The sequence below is a fragment of the Anabrus simplex genome, chromosome 1, assembly GCF_040414725.1.
Source record: "Anabrus simplex isolate iqAnaSimp1 chromosome 1, ASM4041472v1, whole genome shotgun sequence".
In the NCBI taxonomy this organism is placed as follows: domain Eukaryota; kingdom Metazoa; phylum Arthropoda; class Insecta; order Orthoptera; family Tettigoniidae; genus Anabrus; species Anabrus simplex.
The window spans coordinates 390214651-390237786 of NC_090265.1; the positions used below are offsets into that span (position 1 = coordinate 390214651).

At 38.3% G+C, this 23136-nt stretch overlaps 1 protein-coding gene across 1 annotated transcript in view; it reads left to right on the forward strand.

Annotated features, from left to right (window-relative positions):
* Blos2 (biogenesis of lysosome-related organelles complex 1 subunit 2) overlaps nucleotides 1-21866 on the forward strand; it is a 54321-nt gene extending 32455 nt beyond the window's left edge. The window contains exons 3-4 of the mRNA XM_067143380.2: nucleotides 125-236; nucleotides 21410-21866. Of these exons, the coding sequence (XP_066999481.1) occupies nucleotides 125-236; nucleotides 21410-21546 (249 nt within the window). The 3' untranslated portion in view covers nucleotides 21547-21866. The remainder of the gene's footprint in view (nucleotides 1-124; nucleotides 237-21409) is intronic.
* Nucleotides 21867-23136: the final 1270 nt, after the last annotated feature.

A 23136-nucleotide genomic window follows, 5' to 3' on the forward strand; every position in this document is an offset into this window, starting at 1 on the left:
CTCTCACTCAGCTGCATAGAAAGTTTATTCCTGTATATCAGCTTGGATAATCTTATCTTGGATAATCTTATTTTTTGCTTACAATTTTTATTTGTAGTTATTTTTGGTTGCGTTTTTCTTTCAGGAGGATTACAGGCTGTTGGAAGCTATGAATCGTGCCACCATTACCAAGTATTCGGATATGAAGCAAATTGCTGGGAATGTTGCAAGGACCATGGTTGAACTTAATGAGAAATGTGAGTATATTTTATGTATTTATTTTAAATACTTAAGATAGAAGATGTCAGAAAGGGGGCAATATATAAGTTTAGGGAACAAATGAAAAATAATGACTTTTTTCATGACTTGTCAGGTAAAAACACTACCACAATTTGAAACTTGTATCATCTTCTGTATGTGTACTGCCGTTCATTCATACTGAATAATTGGTTGCTTTTTATCTGTTTTTTCTAATATTTAATAATTACACAAATTTCTGTGCTTACTGTATTAAAGGCCCAGTAAACTCATTGAAAATCAATTTTTTGGTTTTAATTAATTCAGTTATGATTTCGTGTAGAGGCTAGTCAAATTGTAATTGATGAGCTGTTAGTCAGTAATGTTCGTGTTGAGCAAATAGGTCCCTTCAAGATGTCAAACTATGCACACATTCCCAGGAACCTGACTCAAGTTGATTTTGCAAGGTCCCTTCTATCAAATAATTCAATCGTACCATCTCAAGTCTACTCATTGTGTGTGTACTTGTTTAAACACAACTGTGTTGCATTTGACACAACTTGCACCAATACATGTTACTCAGCAAGGCAGACTTTTACCAACTAACCACACAAGATGGTTATTTTAATTTTCAACACCAGTGTAATAGGTCAGCTCCAATTGTAATATTGTATGTGTGAAACAGCTCAGGTCCAATTTTAATATTTTAATTGTACGTGTACAGGGGTTGCTTATTAGGACTGTTTATTTTAGATTAATACCGATGGCAATGTCGCACGTGACAAAATTCAACTAGTGGACTTTAAATTCAATAATTATAGACTGAGAGATTTTTTGCCTCTTTTGCAAAATAATTTGTAATATGTACGTGATATTTTTAAAGTGTTAATTTGATTGTATTTGCACTATATATTTTCAGTTTTAATCCATGGCTGAAGATGACCCATAATGGGGTCAAAATCGGTCCCATTGTATAAGTGATTTGACATCATAGTAAATAGTATTGAATAGGTGGACCTTCATTTTAATTTCTTATTAACAGATAGGTTTTATGGCAATGGTGGGACAGGAAAGGGCTAGGAGTGGGTAGGAAGCGGCTGTGGCCTTAATTAAGGTATAGCCCCAGCATTTGCCTGGTGTGAAAATGGGAAACCACGGAAACCATCTTCAGGGCTGCCGACAGTGGGGTTTGAACCCACTATGTCCCGATTACTGGATACTGGCCTCACTTAAGCGACTGCAGCTGTTGAGCTCAGTCAATTAACAATTAACACATTGACGACTGGCCCCGGAAATCTCCGTAGTACTGCAGCCAGCGGTTGACGACGGGCCCCGGAGATCTCCGTTTTCGTGCACGAGTATCGCTTGTAGCTGGTTGTGCTAAATGTTGACTATAATTTTAACTACTTTCAATCATGTCATGGAGTAGAGGAATGGTAGTTTTTAGTGTCAATGTATTTTTTTATTGTACGATCGTTGTAGCCATGGGAACTTCATATATATACGGGTATTCTTAGGTGCCGAGAATTATTATACAAGATGGCGCATCCATGGCAACGTGCCCTATATGACGACAAACTATTCAACATTTATGTGCAGATTCATTAACTGATGTGTCACATGGATGATGAGCACTGAGAATTCTCGTAGTTCCAGCTGACAGTAGGTGACAGCCAACAGTAGGTGATGGGCTACAAAAAAATTCTCGCTTTTATGCACCGTGTATTTTCTTGATTATTGATGAAATTGGAGGTGAGATGTTCCAAATGGTGTAGTCTTGGAATATAAATTATTGCTGCATTTTTCTTTCTTAAACCTTCATGTATTTAACAAAATAATTGTCGGATATGTAGAGGTATTCCCTGGAGCACCCGTGCTGCTGTCAACATGGCGCATCGTATTCAGTTGCTGCCGGCTACCAATAATTGTGATTAATTATGTACGGACTGGTTATAATAAGTAGCTCGTGACAGTGAATTAGATATTTCTAATGATTAACTGGTAACACTAAACGGGGAGTAGCCATAAAGAGAAATCCTCGCATACTTGAAAGCAATGAGTAGGGACCTGAAAAAAATCGCATTTGCGATAAATGCAAATTTTTGAATCTTGTACTGAATCCAAGTCTACGGTAATTCTAATGTGGAATAAAATCATTTTTATGCATAAATAGAAGTGCGACAAAGTGCGAATTGTGATCCAAAATGCAAAATTAGTATGAATATGTGATTTTAGTGTGAATTCTGCAAAAAATGTACTATTTTACTGGCAAATACAATATATTTTGGCAAAATTGTCAGAAATACTCAAAATATGATGCATAAATCTTTCGACCGTTCCGATTGGTGAAGAAAAGTAGCCGATCGATTGCTGCTTGCTGACTTTAATCGATATTTACAATGGGAATAGCAAGGGGAATAAGATCTGTATCGATTATTATCGAACTGTAAATTGAGTGTCACTGAAATAACGAGATATACACAGCATTGTTTTCCTGTTCAAAATTGAAACTAGTGAAGAGTAGAAAGTCGAGCGATCGTTTAGGTTATGGGGCGCACGACAAAAACTGCGCACGAAAGGGCTCAGCAATATGCAAAGGATGGTTAATATGCCACAGATTCAGCGACAGTGTTTTGCAATTATTGTAATTGCCGAGTTGGGTGAGAGAAAAAAAGATAGCATTGTGAAACATGTTAAATCTGAAAAACATGTGGGTAAGCAACGTGATAACGAAAGTTCAACCCCTACTGCTAGTACATCTCAAAGAAAGCAATCTTCTGTGCTTACACAGTTAGATAGTTGTAAACGACGAAAAATTTCCAGAGATAATTTCTCGAAATGAACAGTTGAAGTATTTGCCAAAGCAATTATACCTCTGGAAAAGCTGGAAAGCAAAGGGCTAAGAGCCTGGATTACTGAGTTTTCAAATGAAGAGCTGCCATGTGTGAGAACTCTATGTGAAGTATATTTACCAGGTAAGTTTCGATTTCATTGATCGGGTACGGTTTAGGAATTACGTCATCGAAACCACGCGCAAAATTGGATACCGAATGTGAGTGCGATTTCCATATCGAACTATCTTACCCATACCCAATAGATCCAGTATTTTTAATTCTTTTGTTATAATTTGAGGTCTTTCTTCCTTTCTAGAAGTTGCATCTGACCACCAGAAAAGAACAGCAGATGCTGTAGTGGGGAAGAACATACTCTGTGATGAAACTACAGATGGAATTGGCCGTTGTGTTTTTATCATCATATTCCAAGTCCCAGCCGGATCGAAAAGAGAGCTGCACATTGTTTCTGTGAACTATCTTGATGCAGGAAATGCTACAAACTGCTCTCCTGTTGTTTTAGAAGCTCTGCGTAGTTATAGTATACCATATGATGCAGTTTGTTAGTGACAGTGCCCCGTACATGACCCGGTGTTATGAAACATTAAGTGTGGTCATAGGGGATCATTTAATGCATGTACAGTGTTGGGCACATAAGATCAGCTTGGTTGGCAATAGTTTGATCACAGTGATGACAGATTTAAATCATGTGGTTGCGATGGTAAAATATGCATTTTTGAACACAAGAAAGTGAAAATATAATTATTTACAATTCTTAACATCAAAGTTTGGTGCTTCTAAGGAAGCAAAGCTTTTTCCTGCACCTGTCATAACCCGATGGAATAGCTGGTTTCAGGCTGTCTTGTATTTGAGTGCCTACTTTACTGACGTTACATTTTTCAAGATGTCTGACATGAAAGACATCAACAACTGTGGTATTAAGTACATGACTGATCTGAGTGACCAAGAAGTGAATAGGCTTCACTCCCACATGGTTTTTGTCACAGATCATGCAGCTGGATTGGTTGACCTCCTTACTGAACTTGAAGGGTCTTCGTATCCTAACTCTCATCCTCTTTACCCCAAACTGCAGTTGATGCCAGTTTTACCTTCATTTGTGAGGGGAATTTTTCTGCAGCAACGAATGATGCTTTGATTAAGCTCACTCCTCTACAGCAGGCTGCATGTAGCGACAAATTTGTCAAAGCTGCTCATTCTTCACAGTGCAAGCTAGCCACATTCAAGCTAAAGACCCCAACCATAAGCATTTTGTGTCAATTACTCAAGCTTTGTATCCAAGAAATATAATTTTGAATAACACTGATAAATTAGATGTGCTTGAGAAATTGTTTGGAGTAACAGATCTCTCACGAAACGATATCTGGTCTGGTTACTGTTCTCTGAAACATGCAATTCAAACCCAGATGAAAGAAAGTGAAAAATGTGATGTCATGCTTGCATCAACTGCAGTTCAGACAGAGTTCAGCATATTTGCTAAATACTGTTTTGAGTTGTTATGGACCCCAACAAACAATGTAGATTGCGAGCACATGTTGTCTCATTACAACACAGTGGTTACAGACAGACGGTGCAGTTTGAAAAAATGCAATTCCGAAGTACTGACAATGCTTTCGTTTGAACAAAGAATTTGTATTGTGTGTGAACCAAGGACAATAATTGCACTTTATAAACTTGGAATCGTTAAAATTAATAATACCATGTGATTATTTTAACTTTGTAAATAGATGCTAATTTTGTAAGAATAGATGCTAATTTTGGAAAAAATAATGCTAATTTTGAAACAAATAGATGCTAATTTTTCAGGTCCCTAGCAATGAGTGTACGAATGGCACAAATACGGCATTCATACTACACTGTGCTTAGAAAGACTATTGAATGGAGCCACAAACAGTATTGCTTTGAAAAGTATCACAACATACAGACTATGAAGCAACTTAGTGAGTACATGTTCCAAGTTTGAGGTCGATATCTTAAATACATAGCAGCGTTTGTTTGGCGCCCGTCGTCAATGTGTTAACACCATACAACAAGATTCGTTACACCCCTTATCCATTAAGAAAGCAGCCTACTACAGTATGGTACATCTTGCCTTTAACATCCTGTTGTCCAAGAAAGATCTTAAAAGGAATTAGATCTTGTACGTAACATTAGAAAAAGTAATGGCTATGGCAGGATTTTCATTGAAATGATAATTAATAAAATCAAACATTGTCCATCGCCCACCTTATTCAGTGAAAAAATGTCTAAATCCACCATTTCTACTGTTATGTTTAATTATGAGAACATTTACTACATATCCAATATTTTTAGAAAACACAATCATAAAATAGCCTACAGAACCAATAATAATAATAATAATAATAATAATAATAATAATAATAATAATAATACATTCATTATTTACAGTACTAACTCTCTCAAACAAATAGGATGCATATAAATTAAAATGTAAAATGTAATGACTGTAATGCCACATATGTAGGCCAAACAGGGAGAAGTTTTGCCACAAGGTATTCCGAGCATGTTAACGCTATTATATATAATACATTTTCGGCAATGGAACAACATCCTTGAGGAGTGTAATCACAATTTCAGGTCTATTGAGCAGGATATGATGATTCTTAACACAGCTGATAAGGGTGCTTTACTAAATGTAATCAAAAATTGTTTTATACATTTGGAGCAGTACCATAATCCCATTTTTAATCTCATTGAGATATCCGAGAGATCTAATATCTTATTTGATTATATCATACCATTTTATGATAGACGAAAATCACAACACATCTACATCTACGTCACCCCCTCTCCATTTTCCCACCTTTCCTCACCCATCACTTCCACCATAGTGTAACCATGGCTTACCCCTCCCACTTCCCTCCTATCAATGTCATCATCAACCTTGTTATTGTAGTTCATGTCACATAAGGATACTCATGCTGGACAACTTATTAAATGGAGGCGAGTCTCATATCACTTACTTCGCTTCCTCGTGGCTTTTACACTAGATAATTTTTTTTTTTTTTTTTTTTTTTTTTTTTTTTTTTTTTTTTTACAGATACCTTTCATGCTTTATTGTGATCTGCATTGAAAATAAACTTGGAGGATTGAACTCGTGTACTTCAGTGTATCACAGTAAGATGTTCCCCAACCGACCATTAAGTACTTCGCAAAAAAAAAGTAATGGCATATGGCTTTTAGTGCCGGGAGTGTCCATGGACAAGTTCAGCTCGCCAGAAGCAGGTCTTTTGATTTGACTCCCGTAGGTGACCTGCATGTCGTGATGAGGATGAAATGATGATGAAGATGACACATACACCCAGCCCCCGTGCCAGCGAAATTAACCAATTGAGATTAAAATTCATGGCCCTGCTGGGAATCAAACCCGGGACCCCTGTGACCAAAGGCCAGCACGCTTACCATTTAGCCATGGAGCTGGAGAGTACTTCGCAACGTCACCAACACAAATACGAAGAATGTATAATATAACTATTTAAAATAGTTTATTTGAATCCGCCTTGATCAATACACTCATTAAATGAAAGAAAAACTATTTATTAAACCAAACATGTTTTGGGAAATCTCAACCATTCCCTTCCTCAGTGGTCAGATCAAAGAACAAAACATTATCACACAATCTTTTGTTTCACAATTTAAAGAAGTATTGTCTTAATACACCATATCAAAGAGTAAAAAGAAAATCGGCTATAAGGTACAAAGAACATGTTAATGCGGTTAAACATAAAAGATATTCAGCAATGGGAGAACATATGATTGAAATGAATCATAAATTTACAGACATTTCCAATGACATGAAATTATTACATTCAGCCAAAAAGGAGAAATTAATGAATGTTTTGGAAAATTTAGAAATTTACCTTACTCTAAAAAATAATTTTGAATCAAGTTCAAATGAGAGAAGTGCAGAAGATAACCCACTGTACAGACTAGCATATGATCATTTAAGAAGCAAAAAGAAGAAAAGAAGAAAAACTTGAAAATCCTAAATTTATATAGTATTTTCTTCAGTTCAACCAAAATTTTAGGTATTGATCATTTTTATAATATTTCTTTTTACTCTTTGATATGGTGTATTAGGACAATACTTCTTTAAATTGTAAAACAAAAGATTGTGTGATAATGTTTTGTTCTTTGATCTGACCACTGAGGAAGGGAATGGTTGAGATTTCCCGAAACATGTTTGGTTTAATAAATAGTTGTTCTTTCATTTAATGAGTGTATTGATCAAGGCGGATTCAAATAAACTATTTTAAATAGGTATATTATACATTCAGACTAGTCAGTACGGACCAAACACAATATTAACCTATCATGGTTAAGTTTATTAACAAATACGAAGGGCGTACTATATTGTTTTACACTTTATTTTTTTGTAACCAAACGAAAGTACATTACACATCAGTTGTTACATCCACGTTCTCAACATAATCTCTTTGTAACTGTATGCACTTTTGCCATCGACGTGTTAGTCTCTCCAGACCTTCCTGAAACCATTCTGTGACTGCGCATGTTCTCCACAGACTGCCACCAAGCGCCGATGAATTTCTGCAGTGGTCACGCCTTCTTTCCATAGGAACCAAGTCATATAGCGCTGTCCCTGATGGTTGCTTTCCATGTTGTCTGCTCCTATGCTGACAGTGTTGTTATGAAATGGCTATGACGAGTGCATTTGTTGGCCGCTGTGCGTGTGCTGCTACCAAACGGTGGAACAACACACTAGTTACACGTCATCACTAGAGACGTGCGTGTAGAGGCGCGCGGCTGTGAGCTTGCATCCGGGAGATAGTAGGTTCGAATCCCACTATCGGCAGCCCTGAAAATGGTTTTCTGTTGTTTCCCATTTTCACACCAGGCAAATGCTGGGGCTGTACCTTAATTAAGGCCACGGCCGCTTCCTTCCAACTCCTAGGCCTTTCCTATCCCATCGTCGCCATAAGACCTATCTGTGTCTGTGCGACGTAAAGCCCCTAGCAAAGAAAAAAAAAAAAAAAACATTCTTTCGGAGTGCTGCGTACCCAAGCCTTGACAGCTGTGTCCAGTTCTGCAAAAACGGCGACCACGCAGATGTTTCTTCATGTTCCCGAACAGATGATAATCACTTGGTGCCAAGTCGGGAGACTATGGTGGGTGTGGCAGCACCGTGAATCCCATTTGCATTGATTGTTGTTTCATTTGCATCACCAGTCACAAGCCTAGCCATGAAGTCGGTGCGATATTGATCATGGCGTTGCAGAAGTCCTCTGAACACATCCACATGCCTCTGCTTTTCGTCTGCAGGCAAGAGTCTAGGCACCCACCTGGATGACACCTTCCCCAACTGTAAGTGGCCATGCACGATCAGCTGCAGGGCGTTTCGGCTAAGTCCTGTGGCTGCTTCCTTTTCCATAAATGTGATGTATTTGTTTCCTTGGATGGCCTGTTCGACCTGGGCAATGTTGGCTGGTGTTGACACTGTCACATTCATTTCAGAACTGGTTCCCTTGTCCACCGATTGCGTCCTGTTTTCCAACCTTCCACCCAGTTGTAAACTGTTTTCTGTGACTGCGCATGTTCTCCACAGACTGCCACCAAGCGCCGATGAATTTCTGCAGTGGTCACGCCTTCTTTCCATAGGAACCAAGTCATATAGCGCTGTCCCTGATGGTTGCTTTCCATGTTGTCTGCTCCTATGCTGACAGTGTTGTTATGAAATGGCTATGACGAGTGCATTTGTTGGCCGCTGTGCGTGTGCTGCTACCAAACGGTGGAACAAGACACTAGTTACACGTCATCACTAGAGACGAGAATTATAGGCACGAAAAACAGTTAAAATAGGCAGGCATATAGGCTCTTAAATTAGCCAAAATAGGCATTTAAATGGACACTAACATGTAAAATAGGCAACGAAATAGGCATGAAAAAATTACTTATAATTTAATAACACGCTTAGTAACTATAAAAGGAATTTACAAGCTATGTTTCAAAGTTTTCCGGTAACAATGTTGTTCTCGTCTCATGCATAATGGTTTGTTTTTGTTTTTTTGTTTTTTTACTGTGAGAAAGATCTCTCAACATCATATGAGGTGATTGGACAACACTTCAATGAAGTCACTTCATCTGGTTTTATTTCGCTGACAACGGCTGCCTTCCCAGAGGGTTGGTCAAAACTTCCCCTGACTTCTTCCACAATCCTAAATGACTCCACCAGGGGCATGCCAGTCTTTTCCAACTTGGTGATTGCTCCCGGCAGCTTGTTGAAATTTGAAGATGCTCCAGTTTATGCAGGGGCATATTGGCTCCCAACATTGCATTGCATTGCATAGGTCTGAAGAAATTGGTTGTTGGTCGCTGCCCAAAGTGGACTGGTAGAAAGGCTGCGTTGATACAGATTTCTGTACTCTTATCAGATGCATCGCAGTATTTCTAAGTTGACTATATGGTATTTTTCTCACATGTGATCTGAAAAGTAATAAAATTGGCATAAATTACACTGTCCCTATATCTTAAATTTCTACGGTTGGGATAATTGGCAATAATGCTTAGTAAATATCATGCATTTGTTTCATTAAAAAAAAAAAAGAATATTAGAGATGATGTTTCTAGAGGTACAAAACTTGAAAGTAGGAACAGGGCAATTAGTGATTTACATGAAATATGTCCTCAGGGATTTTCGGTTATACAAAATTTGGCAGTATCATGTCGAGTTCATCGGGTGAAAAATATAATTTAAAAAAGACATGAAACGATACCGGAGTAGCATAGAGGAGAGATCCATTCTTTATGATTGCCGAAGACCCACCAAGTTGGCCCTAGCAGTATTTTTACTTATATAGAAGAATGAAAACGGAGGCACTATAAATTTCAGATTTGTGAACATTTTATTTGTTTCTATTCACCGGCTTTGGTCAGTCGGGTCAGCTGTCGTGAAGACTATTTTCTGTTGCCTGCAATAGATCCTGCATAATGTGTGCCCACAAGGCCGCCACACTCGTTGAAAATTAAAAACTGCGTAATTTGAAACTGTCGTGACGTGCATCCATAACCTTCTTTTACTGGGCGAGTTGGCCGTGCAGTTAGGGGCGCGCAGCTGTGAGCTTGTATCCGGGAGATAGTGGGTTCAAACCCCACTGTCGGCAGCCCTGAAGATGGTTTTCCGTGATTTCCCATTTTCACACCAGGCAAATGCTGGGGCTGTACCTTAATTAAGGCCACGGTCGCTTCCTTCACATTCCTAGGCCTTTCCTGTCACATCGTCGCCATAAGACCTATCTGTGTCGGTGCGACATAAAGCAAATAGCAAAAGTAGTTTCCTTCTCACTCCTAGCCCTTTCCTATCCCATCGTCGCCACAAGACCTGTCTGTTTCGGTGAGACGTGAACCCAGTAGCAAAAGAAAAAAAACAACATATTTTTGTCACAATCTAGCAAGGCTCTAGAGGGAATGCTAGAGGCTGGTTAACCTGGGAGCTTACGCCCCTCAGACTCTCTTTGCTTCCTCCCGTCCGCCAAGCAGAATGGTTACTAACCGGACTTCATCAACCCAGACCAACGGTCTTTTTCGCTGGCCTGGTCTTGTAAAGATTGTCTTGGCAACCTTGTAAATCACACTGTGGCATTATCCTAGCCGGGCAACCTTGGATCTGCAACCTGTGTTTCGCGAAGGCTTAGCGGAAGTGTAATAGAATTCACGATTTTTTAAAGGGAGTTTTAAAAATTGCATTTCAGTAGTAAATCTCCATTTTCACAGGAAATTAATCACAGTTCAAAATACCAGTTTAATTTTCATCCATTCTGTGACAAGAGACCACCGGCGTTCTAACTCCTCGTTCAGTAATTTAATGATTATTTGCATTTTAGCAATATAAATTATTGAAAGTTCACGACTAATACAGCATTGCGACAAAACAACTTGGCACAATACATAAATGAATAGGCCTATATATGTTAAAATGAAATGCGATCATAGTTCTCAATCACAAAAAAAGATAAAAGGAACAAACGAACTTACCTCTTTACAGAAAGCTTGACAGACTACCCTTCCATCCATAGTGAAATTGGGATCCCCTGTGATCCACTGCTTCAGCCAGTAGGATCTCGACGATTTTTCTTTGGGCATTGCCACAAACACACTTCTTCGTCCACCCCTCAATAAATCACAACACGTTCTGAACGTAAAGCGTACGAGTACAACAGTTCGCATCGAAAGGAAGGTACAGGGCATATGGGTTGTGCAACATAGTTCGACGTTGACTGGTTCTCGCATATGTCTTAGGAGGTTGGAGGGGTTGAAGACTTTGAGGTCAAATTGTTCCTTGTTTCTCCTGATGGAAATTTCCCTAGAACTATTTCTGGTGACTTCTGAGAATTCCCATTTTTGTTCGTGGGTTAAACAAATATTGAGAAAAGAGAAGATAATTCTGCCGAGCACACTAGCTACAATATAATGCGCTGGAAAAAAATCTGCTTTTAAAAACTACAGTCAAAAGGCATCAAATAGGCAATTATACTACAAGTAGGCACAAACCCCTGAAATAGGCATTTATAGGCACAATAAAACCAACGAAAAATAGCTAAAAAGACCCTAAAACGGATTTATATCTCAAAAGCCTACGTTTATGAACACAGGAATAAAATAGGCAAATAGGCAAATTCCCGTCTCTAGTCATCACGTTCAAAAGTGAAATGTGAACCATACCCGGACATACAAAAAATAAAGTGTAAAACAATATAGTATGCCCCTCGTAGCTTCACATCTAGATGACTTTGGTTTCATAGACAAACTACACATGTTATCTTCAAATTTTAATATAGGATTTTTGATGACTATTTATTATCATAACATAAATCATAAACCAAGAATATGTATTTTAAAATATCAGCAGGTTTTATTTTTCTTCATTGTACAGTATATCATTGTGTCATTGTCATGTCAGTTTTTAAGATTCATTGCTGAAAATGACTTCAAAGAAAAGTCGAAACCAGTACCATGGTGTTTTAACCTATAGTTTCTATAATGATGTGTGTTGAATAGGTGGAACTCTTTTTTCATCTGAATTGAAATAATTACAAAATGAGTTTAAAATCCAGCATTTCTGTCATCCCCTCTCACTAAAGCTGGTTCATAGGCACAGCTTCATATACAATGGTCATCTGACGAGAAGTCGTGTGGATGTGGGGTAAGCAGAAGTGCTTTCTATTATGGATTGTCCGTAATGATTATGGATTTCACTTCGCGATTACAGCATTACGGTCGAAGGGGAAATTATTACGGAAAAACAACATTATCGTGATAAAAATTAATTTCTATGAAAAAAAAAGGAAAGAAGTAAAACATGTTCGATCCCTTAGAGCATTACTGGTCAACCCTCCTCGCTTCAATGTTTGTAAGTTGGCAACTAAACATATTTGGCAGTCTTCACTTCCTTTCGTTTCCCATGAGCATTGTGAAATCACGGTCACCTACATAGATATACGCTGCTCTCTTAGCTAGAATGACCCATCAAGTTGGCTGTGAAGTAGGCTCTATTCCTTACTCTGCTGTTCTCCATTGCGCACATTCATCTCTCTCTCTTGGTTGTGTGCGTAGACATGAGTGGTATATTTAGCGTGTTTCAAGTTCTAATTATCCTAGTCGTTGATTCGAAACAAAATGATTGGTTTTGTAAAATGAAGATATTAGTGTTACAGAAATATCGAGATGGTTACACAAAGGAATGGTCATGCCTACTTGCTTCACATGTTAGTGAAAACCATGTGTTCTGCAGTGTGTGTTCGTGTGATTTCTCTGTGGCCCACAGTGGATGAGATGATTGCAGAAGATGCATAGAATTCAAGAAACATCACACATACGGTGAATCAAAATTACAAAACCAGTCTGTTTCATCGTTCTTCATAAAAAGTAATGAAACTGCGGTGACAAATGCTGAATTGCTGTTCACATCATTTCTTTTGGAGCATAATATTCCGTTATCAGTTTCAGACCACACTGGAAATTTATTTAGATCAATGTTCCCCGACTCTAAAATATCTCATGGTTGTACAAGAACTAATCACAGAATTTTTAGGATATATAATAGACATACGTAATTCTTAAACAGTTCTTCAGTGGACAGTATCCAGTATTCGTGAGATAGTGGGTTCGAACCCCACTGCCGGCAGCCTTGAAGATGGTTTTCCGTGGTTTCCCATTTTCACACCAGGCAAATGCTGGGGCTGTACCTTAATCAAGGCCATGGCTGGTTCCTTCCCACTCCTAGCCATTTCCTGTCCCATCGTCGTCATAAGACCTATCTGTGTCGGTGCGACATAAAACAACTTGTAAAAAGAAAAGTTCTTCAGCGTATGGTACTTCGTGAAGCAGTTTCCCTTGTATAGCCTGACGTGCCAAAGATAACGGAGGAAACAGCTTTCCTCTTGTTGTGTACTCTTTCTGATACAAAACGCAGAAGTGGTTCTTGACTTGCCATGTTAGTGTCCAGATACTTATGGAAATTTTCTTATTCTGGACAGGTACTTCTTACCATTATAAACATTTTTCTTATTCTGGACAGATGCTTCTTACCATTTTGGGAAGTACCTGTCTTGGATTTTGCCTGTAATGCCTATTAGTCTCATCAAACAGTCTTTAAAACCATTCTTCTGTCATGAATTGTGTAGCAAACTGCAAAATGTCCAGAAGATTATTAACCTGTCATTTAATGCATTCTCTGTCTTTAGACTTCATTGTCTGTGTATTAGGCGTATAAATGCAGTTCTTAACTGTAGAACAAAGAGTTACATTTTCAGCTCTATTTACACCTTCTTCATCACTACTCTTGGGATATGTTTCCACTTGTACTGGACTTAGACTGACCAGATTTACTTACTTTCACCTGCTTTTTTTGTGTCTTAAGCTTCACATTCACTACTAATGATAAAGTCACTTGAAGATTCATACTGAACATTCACCACAATCACCCTGGCTGTCTGAAAATATTTGATGTATTGTGTCCTGATCTTCTTCCTGGCCATTTTCCGAATTTGTTGGGGTCAGCACTATTGCATCCTGATCACGTGATTCAAAAACCTGTCTCTCATCTTTACTGAGCCAGGCCTTCCAACCATATAATTTAAAATGAGTATTGCTCTAACACTCAGCTTTCAAGCAGAGACAGCTGAAGCAATCTATCGACTACTGAGTAAACTATTGCATGCAGATTTGGATGGAGCACTATATGAAGCAAAGCTGATGGTTGGACAGGATGTGTTAATAACACCTCTGATCTCCTACTTCTTCCTTATCATGCCCATTAGCCAAATATAATTAATTCTTAACATGTCCACATTGCTGAATCTGGCCAATTTTCTTCCTTCCTTTCTCCCATAGGCTACTTTAAATTCTGTCCCATTTATCAGTCTGTTTCCAAAGTGTGTCCCTGGCCTGTCTGTACTTGGCCTGTCAGGTGGATATGGGTCTCCATCAATCCCATAGGTCAGAGGCTTACTAAAAACATTGAGTGACTCAGTAGATTGCTGTGAAGCAAGGTGACGTCTTACACTCATGGTTCCAGTGAAAACTTGTTTACGCTTAATGGTGTAGGGTCTGCTAGTGGATTGGGTAGTTCTAGCTGCCTGAGAACATGTGGGGCCATGGATCAGAAGATGCTGTCTTCTATTCCATAGTATCCTGACTCTTGAAACAACTTACTTGGTCCCTTAGCTGTTGCCCAAGTTTTAATAATTAGGCTGTGGCATCAGAAATTTACATCATAAATATATAAATATTTGTTTCTCATGGCCTTTATCCCAGTTCATTAGCATTGGCACTTGATACGTATTTTGCAGTATTTTACGGCTGGGTGCTCTGCCTGCCTCCAACCCTATGTGGAGGGATGTATTCGCTACTACAAATTTCTGCAGTGGTTGGTAATGTAGTGTGTTGTATATAGATGAAGAGAAGTGTATGGAAACAAATGCAAACATCCAGTCACTGAGTCACAGCAATTATCATCATCATCATCATCATCATTTGCCCTTGTCCAGCTCCTGCTAGATTGGTATGTGTATGACACGTTTCCATCATTCTCTTTCCAACCACTATTGTTCCTCATTAACTGTGTTCCAATCCAGAGTTTTTCTGATTATGTTATTCTTGATTGTTTTCAGCCTCCTTAGTCTGGCTCTGTCTGGCCCCGCAATGTAGTCAGCAATGCGTCTGGCTGTCACCCAGCGGCCCCGGGTTCGATTCCCGGCCGGGTCAGGGGTTTTTAATTATAAATGATTAATATCCCTGGCCTGGGGACTGGGTGTTTGTGTCATCTTTAATGTTCCTTTCCTCATATTCAACACTTTACACTTCCGTAATTTCCCAATACATGCAGGTTCATAACATATGGTGCAAGTAGGGGCAAAAGATCTTTCTAGGTCGACGCCCCGAACAAATAGCATTTAAAAAATAAATAAAAATAGTCTGGCTCCTCTCTTGCCCTCCTTCCTTCTATCTAGGTATCTCATTGTCAGCTTCGGTATCCTTCCTTCTTTCATCCTCTTATCACATCCAAACCATCTGTTTATTTTTTTTTCTCCATTCTGTTAATCTTTTCCACTCTGATTTCCTTCTGTGCATCCTCATTTTTTACTCTGTCCTTCCTCATCTTGCTTATTATACTTTTTAAAAATTTCATTTCACTGGCCTGGATTTTATTCTTTTTTCTTGTACATCACATTTTTAGCTTGTATTATGTAAATTAGTTCAAAACCCCCCTTTTTCTTTTCACTGAAGATGGCTCAAACAAGCTGAAACATGTTGAATTTGATTACTCCATCTAATGATGGAATTATATGATGTATTGAATTAGGAGGATACACTTAATTTCACCTTTGTAAAGAGGTTATTTATCACTTAAATATTGTCTAAACCCGATCTCCAGCCAGCTATGTTTAAACACTGCCAAGGACACTTTAACCTCAAATTTTAGGAGTGAATCACATTCAGAGGTTATGTACCATGAAACATGTAATTTGTTATCATCTTGAGACAAATATGAGAAGAAAGGTTAGTCCGATGGCCTCCTATGAGTCGTCTGCTGCAAATTCGCTGCAAATCATTTGAAATATATAGGGAGGTACAGTTTAAAATGATGATTTTGCTGTTCGAGAGATAGTAAAGCATATTTTCTTTTTCTGTAGGATTGTAAATCTGTTTGGGTAATACGAGGGAGGATCAAATATAAATAGAATTTTATTTTTTATTTAAATTCATTTATTGAAAAAAACAAGGCAATTACAATTTACTTTTCCACATAGTTTCCTGCTTTGGAAATGTATGTGTCCCAGCGTATGGGCAGCTTTTTGATGCCCTCATTGGAGAAAGAACAGGGTCGTGTCACCAGCCAGTTGCACACGAGGTCTTCCACACTCGTCATCTTCAAATCGTTCCCTCCTAGAGCTTCTTTAAGCGGTCCGAACAAATGGAAATTGCAGGGCGATAAGTCCGGGCTGTAAGGACGGTGATCAAGTGTAGTCCAGTGCATTTCCTGTAGCTTGGAGACAGTTAGAGCTGCAGTATGGGATCGCACATTGTCATGGAGGAAGATGACCTGTCGAATCGGTTGGTCTCGTCTTTTGCAGCGATATGCAACCCTCGCCTTGTTCAATAGCTTGCAGTGGGAAGCAGTATTGATTGTGCGTCACTCATGGAAAACATCAGTCAGCAATAATGTCTTTAACCGCACGAATGTTTTCATCTGTAGTGCTGGTCTGAGGACGACGATCGTGTTACTGATTTTCCACACGTTCTCGTCCTTCCTTGAACTTTTTATGCCACGCAAACACATGCGCCCTTGACAGTGTTTAATCATCGAACTGTGCAGTCAATCTCTGGCAAATTTCTGCTGTTGTAACTCCTTCATGGGCATGAAATTTTATAATTATGTGTTGCGCAGTGGAGGGGTGCACCTGTTGCTCCGACATTGTGAGCGTTACTGATGAAACGGCATGCTCTCCCCACTCCTAACGGTCCTGTTCAAGCATAGCAGAAGTGCGGGGCCAGTCCTACCAACTGTTCATGTTCAGGAAATGATGCAGGTGTTGATTCCCACAGGGAATGTGGTCCAATAACAGACCATTTATATTGGTATTATGATGTTCAGGAACAAAAATCCTGTTTATATTTGATCGACCTTCGTACCAGGTAAGTAGAATTGTGGCATGTGTGAATAATGCATTTAAAATGTAGTTGGTATTAAACGTGAACACAGCATTTTAACACGTTCAGTACCTGCTTCTGAGCGGGACACTTGAATGCCTGGACCAGCCATTTTCATGCCCGGCCCTCTTGATGTGCATCACTTAATACAATTTAAAATTACTCCTAAACTATAAATGTTAGAAAAATGATATTTTGTGCTTACCTCTAGCAAATATTTAGGGTGTGATATCTGGTGTCACAGGTTTCAAAATAGTCTAATTTTATACAGCCTATCTGTATTTTCGGCATAATGATTACTGTCACTGAAGTGAAGAAATGAAAGAATATGAAGGAAGCGTATTCAGAACATTGTTTTAGAAAATATCGGAGTATGAAAAACAGGGTCTTCGGTCCAGTACATTTTTATATCAGGATTTTGGACTAATCAGTTTCCACGATTGCATGATTGAATTCTTTGTGAAAGGCCGGGGCGCCGCACTTATCACTTGTCTCGCGTATAGATTGGTCTGCTCACACACATACTGATAAAATTCGTCACTCGTGAAAATACTCTCGTAACTCAAAATATCCTGCTTATTTTCTATTTGAACGTTTATACATGAATTCTCTGTAAATGGTGGAAGAGGTGGACAATAACTAGGATGATATGTATCGGGCACTTTCCTCTATAGGCCTATCGGATTCGGGAATCGGAATTTCCTCGTCACTCTCACTTTCACTGTCTGAGTCTATTTCAGGATTAAGTTCATCACCAGAATAATCATTGTGAACAATATCTAATAATTAATCTTCCGCAAGAAACTGTGTTTTATAAGCCATTATACTATACCTGGTAAGAACGACACGCACTGCATTGGAATCTCAAATATCGACTTGACGCGCGAGGAAGTGCTGAAATATTCCTGCTAAAACAGCTTAGATAAACATGAGCACACACAACGCGAGGGTTATCTCAAAAAGATCAACCAACTTCCTGCTACAAACAGTAATGCTGACTAAGGTGTAAGAATGCATAGATGACGAATATAAACAGCATTGCTTCACGCGGAACATTAAACGTCTTACGCCGTCCACGGTCCGCAGTGAGTTAATAATACAGTCTTATTTCATCAATTCATATCTATAGAATGCAATTAGGATATATAAGAAACAAGAAGAATTTGTAAGAACTTCTCCGAAGAGGAAAGCAACATTACCTCCTGTATAAAGATCAGTTCAGTTGAAATGGAAGGAAATTTTTTTATCAATACAACCTAACCTAACCTAGACCTAGCCTTTGTGTATTCTTGTTGACTTATAGAATAAACTAGCTGATGTACCCGTGCTTTGCTACGGGATTCTCTGAAAGACTGACTTCGTGGCTTTCCTAACTGAAGTCAACATAGGTCATTACAAAAACGTCTGTAGGAAAGTATCGATTAAAAGCAATGTTATCATATAAAATACTCTATCAAATGAAAAACCGCACATTTTCTCACTTTTAAAAAGTAGTGCTATGGTGCCGATCTAACAGTCCAAAGTTCCAGAGCTGGAATGACCAGGCCGCAGACAGCCGTGACCACTCCTCTGCCATTATTCCATTAAATATGCACACTGCTCATTCCCATCAGTGCCTCAGAGTAGGAATTGAACAGCTCGAATGTTATGATGAACCAGTGCGTTACGTACCAGTAGTATTAGAAAATTTAGGAACCAGAGGAATGGCATGCTAAAGAAGAAAGTTATCTAACTCCCGAGCTAGTTCCCGCCAATATTCAGGCAGACTGTTACACTCAGTACAACCGGACGAGTTGGCCGTGTGGTTAGGGGCATGCAGCTGTGAGCTTGTATCTGGGAAATAGTGGATTCGAACCCCACTCTTGGCAGCCCTGAAGATGTTATTGCGTGGTTTCCCATTTTCACACCAGGCAAATGCTGGGGCTTTACCTTAATTAAGGGCTAGGCCGCTTCCTTCACACTCCTAGACCTTTCCTATCCCATCGTTGCCATAAGACCTAACTGCGTCAGTATGATGTAAGGCAAATTAAAAAAAAATACTCTGTACGCAGCAGTAATCCTATCTATCGGAGATGAATGGCAACAGAAGACACAAAGCACATCACAACAAACAGTGATCAAAGTAATGTTATTGTGATCAATTTTATGAGCTTTCTATATTTTAGGCCTTCACATTTAGTTTCCTTTCTACTCTGTGATATTAGGGCGTCTTATAAAAATATTTATAGCGTAGACTGTAGTTCCTTATTCTTCGACTTAACATACCAATTTTCATTAAATCTTGTTTACCCATTTTCTTGTGACTCGGTGTTGATATGGACTTGGTAACAAAAATCCAAATTCATGAATATCTCTTTGATCATAGCCGGTATGGTAACAATGTATAAGGTATAAATGATCAGAAATTTATTACTATATAACTTTAGTTGTGCAGTATTTATCAGTACGACCACTAACAACATAATTATTTGGGAATTAAATCTTAGGCCTTCCCCTAAACTATCATTTCACTCAGCGTAAATCAAATTATTTATGACCTAGATTATAGCAATTTATTTTCCGACTTTGCATACCGATTTTCATTAAGATTGGACCATTAGTAACATAAATATTTGAGAATTCTATTATAGGACTTCCCCTAAACTATCATTTTTCTCAGTTTGAATACAATTATTTATAACCTAGATTGTAGTGACTTATTTCCCGACTTTGCCTACTGATTTTCGTTAAGATACGACCATTAATAACATAAATATTCGAGAATAACATTTTAGGCCTTCCCCTAAACTACCATGTCAGTCAGCGTGAATGAAAGATTTATAGCCTAGATTATAGTGACTTATTCCCTGATTGCATACTGATTTTAATTAAGATATGACCCCTAATAAGATAAATATTTAAGAATTAAATTTTAGGCCTTCCCCTAAACTACCTTTTCAGTCAGCATGAATAAAATTATTTATGGCCTAGATTGTAGCTACTTATTCCCCGACTTTGCATACCAATTTTCATTAAATTCTCTTCAGCCGTTTTCTCGTGATGCGTATACATACATACATACACACACACATACATACAGACAGAAATTACAGAAAAGTAAAAATTGCATTTCCTTGTTACTGTGGACACGACCGATACAGAAATTCTATCCTTTTTAAATTCTGAGCAATGTACAGACAAAACTCTTATTTTCTATATATATAGATAGATGTACATGCCAGCCCCGTGTTGTAGGGGTATCGTGCCTGTCTCTTACCTGAAGGCCCCGGGTTCGATTCCTGGCCAGGTCAGGGATTTTTACCTGGACCTGAGGGCTGGTTCAAGATGCACTCAGCCTATGTGATTAGAATTGAGGAGCTATCTGACGGTGAGATAGCGGCCCCGGTCTAGAAAGCCAGGAATAACGGCTAGAGGATTTGTCATGCTTACCACACGACACCTCGTAATCTGTTAAGTAGATAAATTTCATAATTTGTCCGTATTGAACCAATAAGGTGGATACGAATTTTAATAAATTGTAACCTCGTAATCTGCAGGCCTTCGGGCTGAGCAGCGGTCGCTTGGTAGGCCAAGGGCTCTAGTGCCATGGAAAGAAGAAGAAGATGTACATGTTATATATTTGCTTGTGTGTATTATTACAGTGTATTTTCACTTTAATCTGACAAGCAATAGCAAATTTCAAGAAGGTAGCTGAATTATTTACACCAGGCAAACCCTGAAGTATACAGTTATAGTAATGCGTATATCAAAATAAGGTTAGAAATATATTACATTAATTTAAGTGAGGGTGAGATTGTGTGTGCATTTCCTTAATTCCTCATTGAGCTTGAAAACTGATTTAATTTTGTTTATCTTGATTGATAATTTGTTTGGGTAAGGGAACCTCCATTATTGATATTTACATTGAAGTTACATGGCTACATTGAAGTTAGTTTGTTGAGGTTATGTCTCATGATTTCAATATGTAACTAGTCAGGTTGGCAAGAGTGATGAGGCATTAAAAAAAAGATAATAGGGTGGCAATATTTGCTTTTTAGTGTATAGCTTTATATGCCAAGTACTATATATAATGAATGTCAGTCTTGAAGAACAAATAGTGTAGTTAATTTAAATAGAGAGGATAAACAACTGCTATTCTAGACAAAAACCTGTTTCAGATCGCAGTCTACAACCTTACCTGGAGCAGATAGATCAGATAGATGATAGTGTGGCCAAACTGGAACAAGCTGCCTTCAAGCTTGATGCCTATTCCAAGAGACTAGAAGCCAAGTTTAAGGACCTTGAAAAGAGATAATGGATGTCTGGTGGTCGTGGATTGTACATGTTTAGTTTTCTGTATCTTATATATATGTCTCAAATTGAGATCTGGTGATATTCTATATAAATAAAAGTCATAATCTGATAATTGTTGTATACTTCTAAATCCTTCAAAGATTTTCTGTTTATCATGGTGAATATCTTGCATGACAAACTTAGATTTCCAGTAATCTTGTTCAAATGGTTTAAGTTAATTAAGAGTTTGGAAACTGGATAGTGAATGAGAACATTATTTACACACCTTTGTCTATTATTTTGTGCCCATGTAATTTTTTATTAAATGATCCAAATACTGTATTTTATGCTCTCAGAAGCCTTTTCTTTTGAAGCTATATCTCTCGAGTAATTCATGATATTGTTCATGTAGGCATTTTGGACATATTCTGAGTCATGGCCCTCCCTTTGGTCAGTTGGCTAGGGATACTCAATCCGTCAATCCCTAAACCATTAGAATGAAACATTCCTGCTGAGACTGTATAAATAAAGCCAACATTCTGCTTCACAGAAATGTGCCAAGCACGCTTGCAATGTTTTTAGCAAACCTTGAACCTACGGAATTGATGGAGTCCCACTTTGATTTGACAGACCAGGGATTCCTTTGAAACAGCTTGGTAAACAATAATGAGGGGAAGTGCAGTTATTAGCGTTATTAATATTGCATTCCTACACTTGCTGTTGAACGTTATCAGTATGTCGACGTATAGTATTGGTCAACTGATGTTACTAGTTGAGACATTTCTCCTAAAGAGAAATCTTATGATAGAACCATTCCCAAATTTCTACATCAGTGCACACATTAGACCAGATGTATCACGTTAAAAGGTCAGTTAAATTTAAATGTCCAACTTGTCAACACTAATGTGAAATTTATACAATTTCAGTACACTGAACATGTTTCAAGAATCAAGGTGTTTTTTTTTCCTTCATCGGCTTAAACTACCACTACAAATCTCGGAACTTATTATAATAAACATTTTTTATAGTATTGGGCATATCATGTTTCAGCTATCTCAACAAAATTTTAAAAAAATCTCTTCATTTAATGATCCGTTCAAATTTAAATCATTACCGGGCGAGTTGGCCGTGTGTGTAGAGGCGCGCGGCTGTGAGCTTGCATCCGGGAGATAGTAGGTTCGAATCCCACTATCGGCAGCCCTGAAAAATGGTTTTCCGTGGTTTCCCATTTTCACACCAGGCAAATGCTGGGGCTGTACCTTAATTAAGGCCACGGCCGCTTCCTTCCAACTCCTAGGCCTTTCCTATCCCATCGTCGCCATAAGACCTATCTGTGTCGGTGCGACGTAAAGCCCCTAGCAAAAAAAAAAATTTAAATCATTGTTTCTTTTCTGTGCTAAATAGTTTGAAATAAAATATTACAAGTAAAGGAAAAGTTATGGATATACTCGAGAAATTACCAAGAAGATGCTTAGGGACAAAAAGAAAAGAAAGAGAAAGAAAGAGAGTAACATAGCCTCTAATCCCCTCCAGTCTTAAGCTACAGATCCATTTATCATTTTCTTGTCTTATCCTTGATAAACCAGCAATACTTAAAAGACCTGTGTTTTTA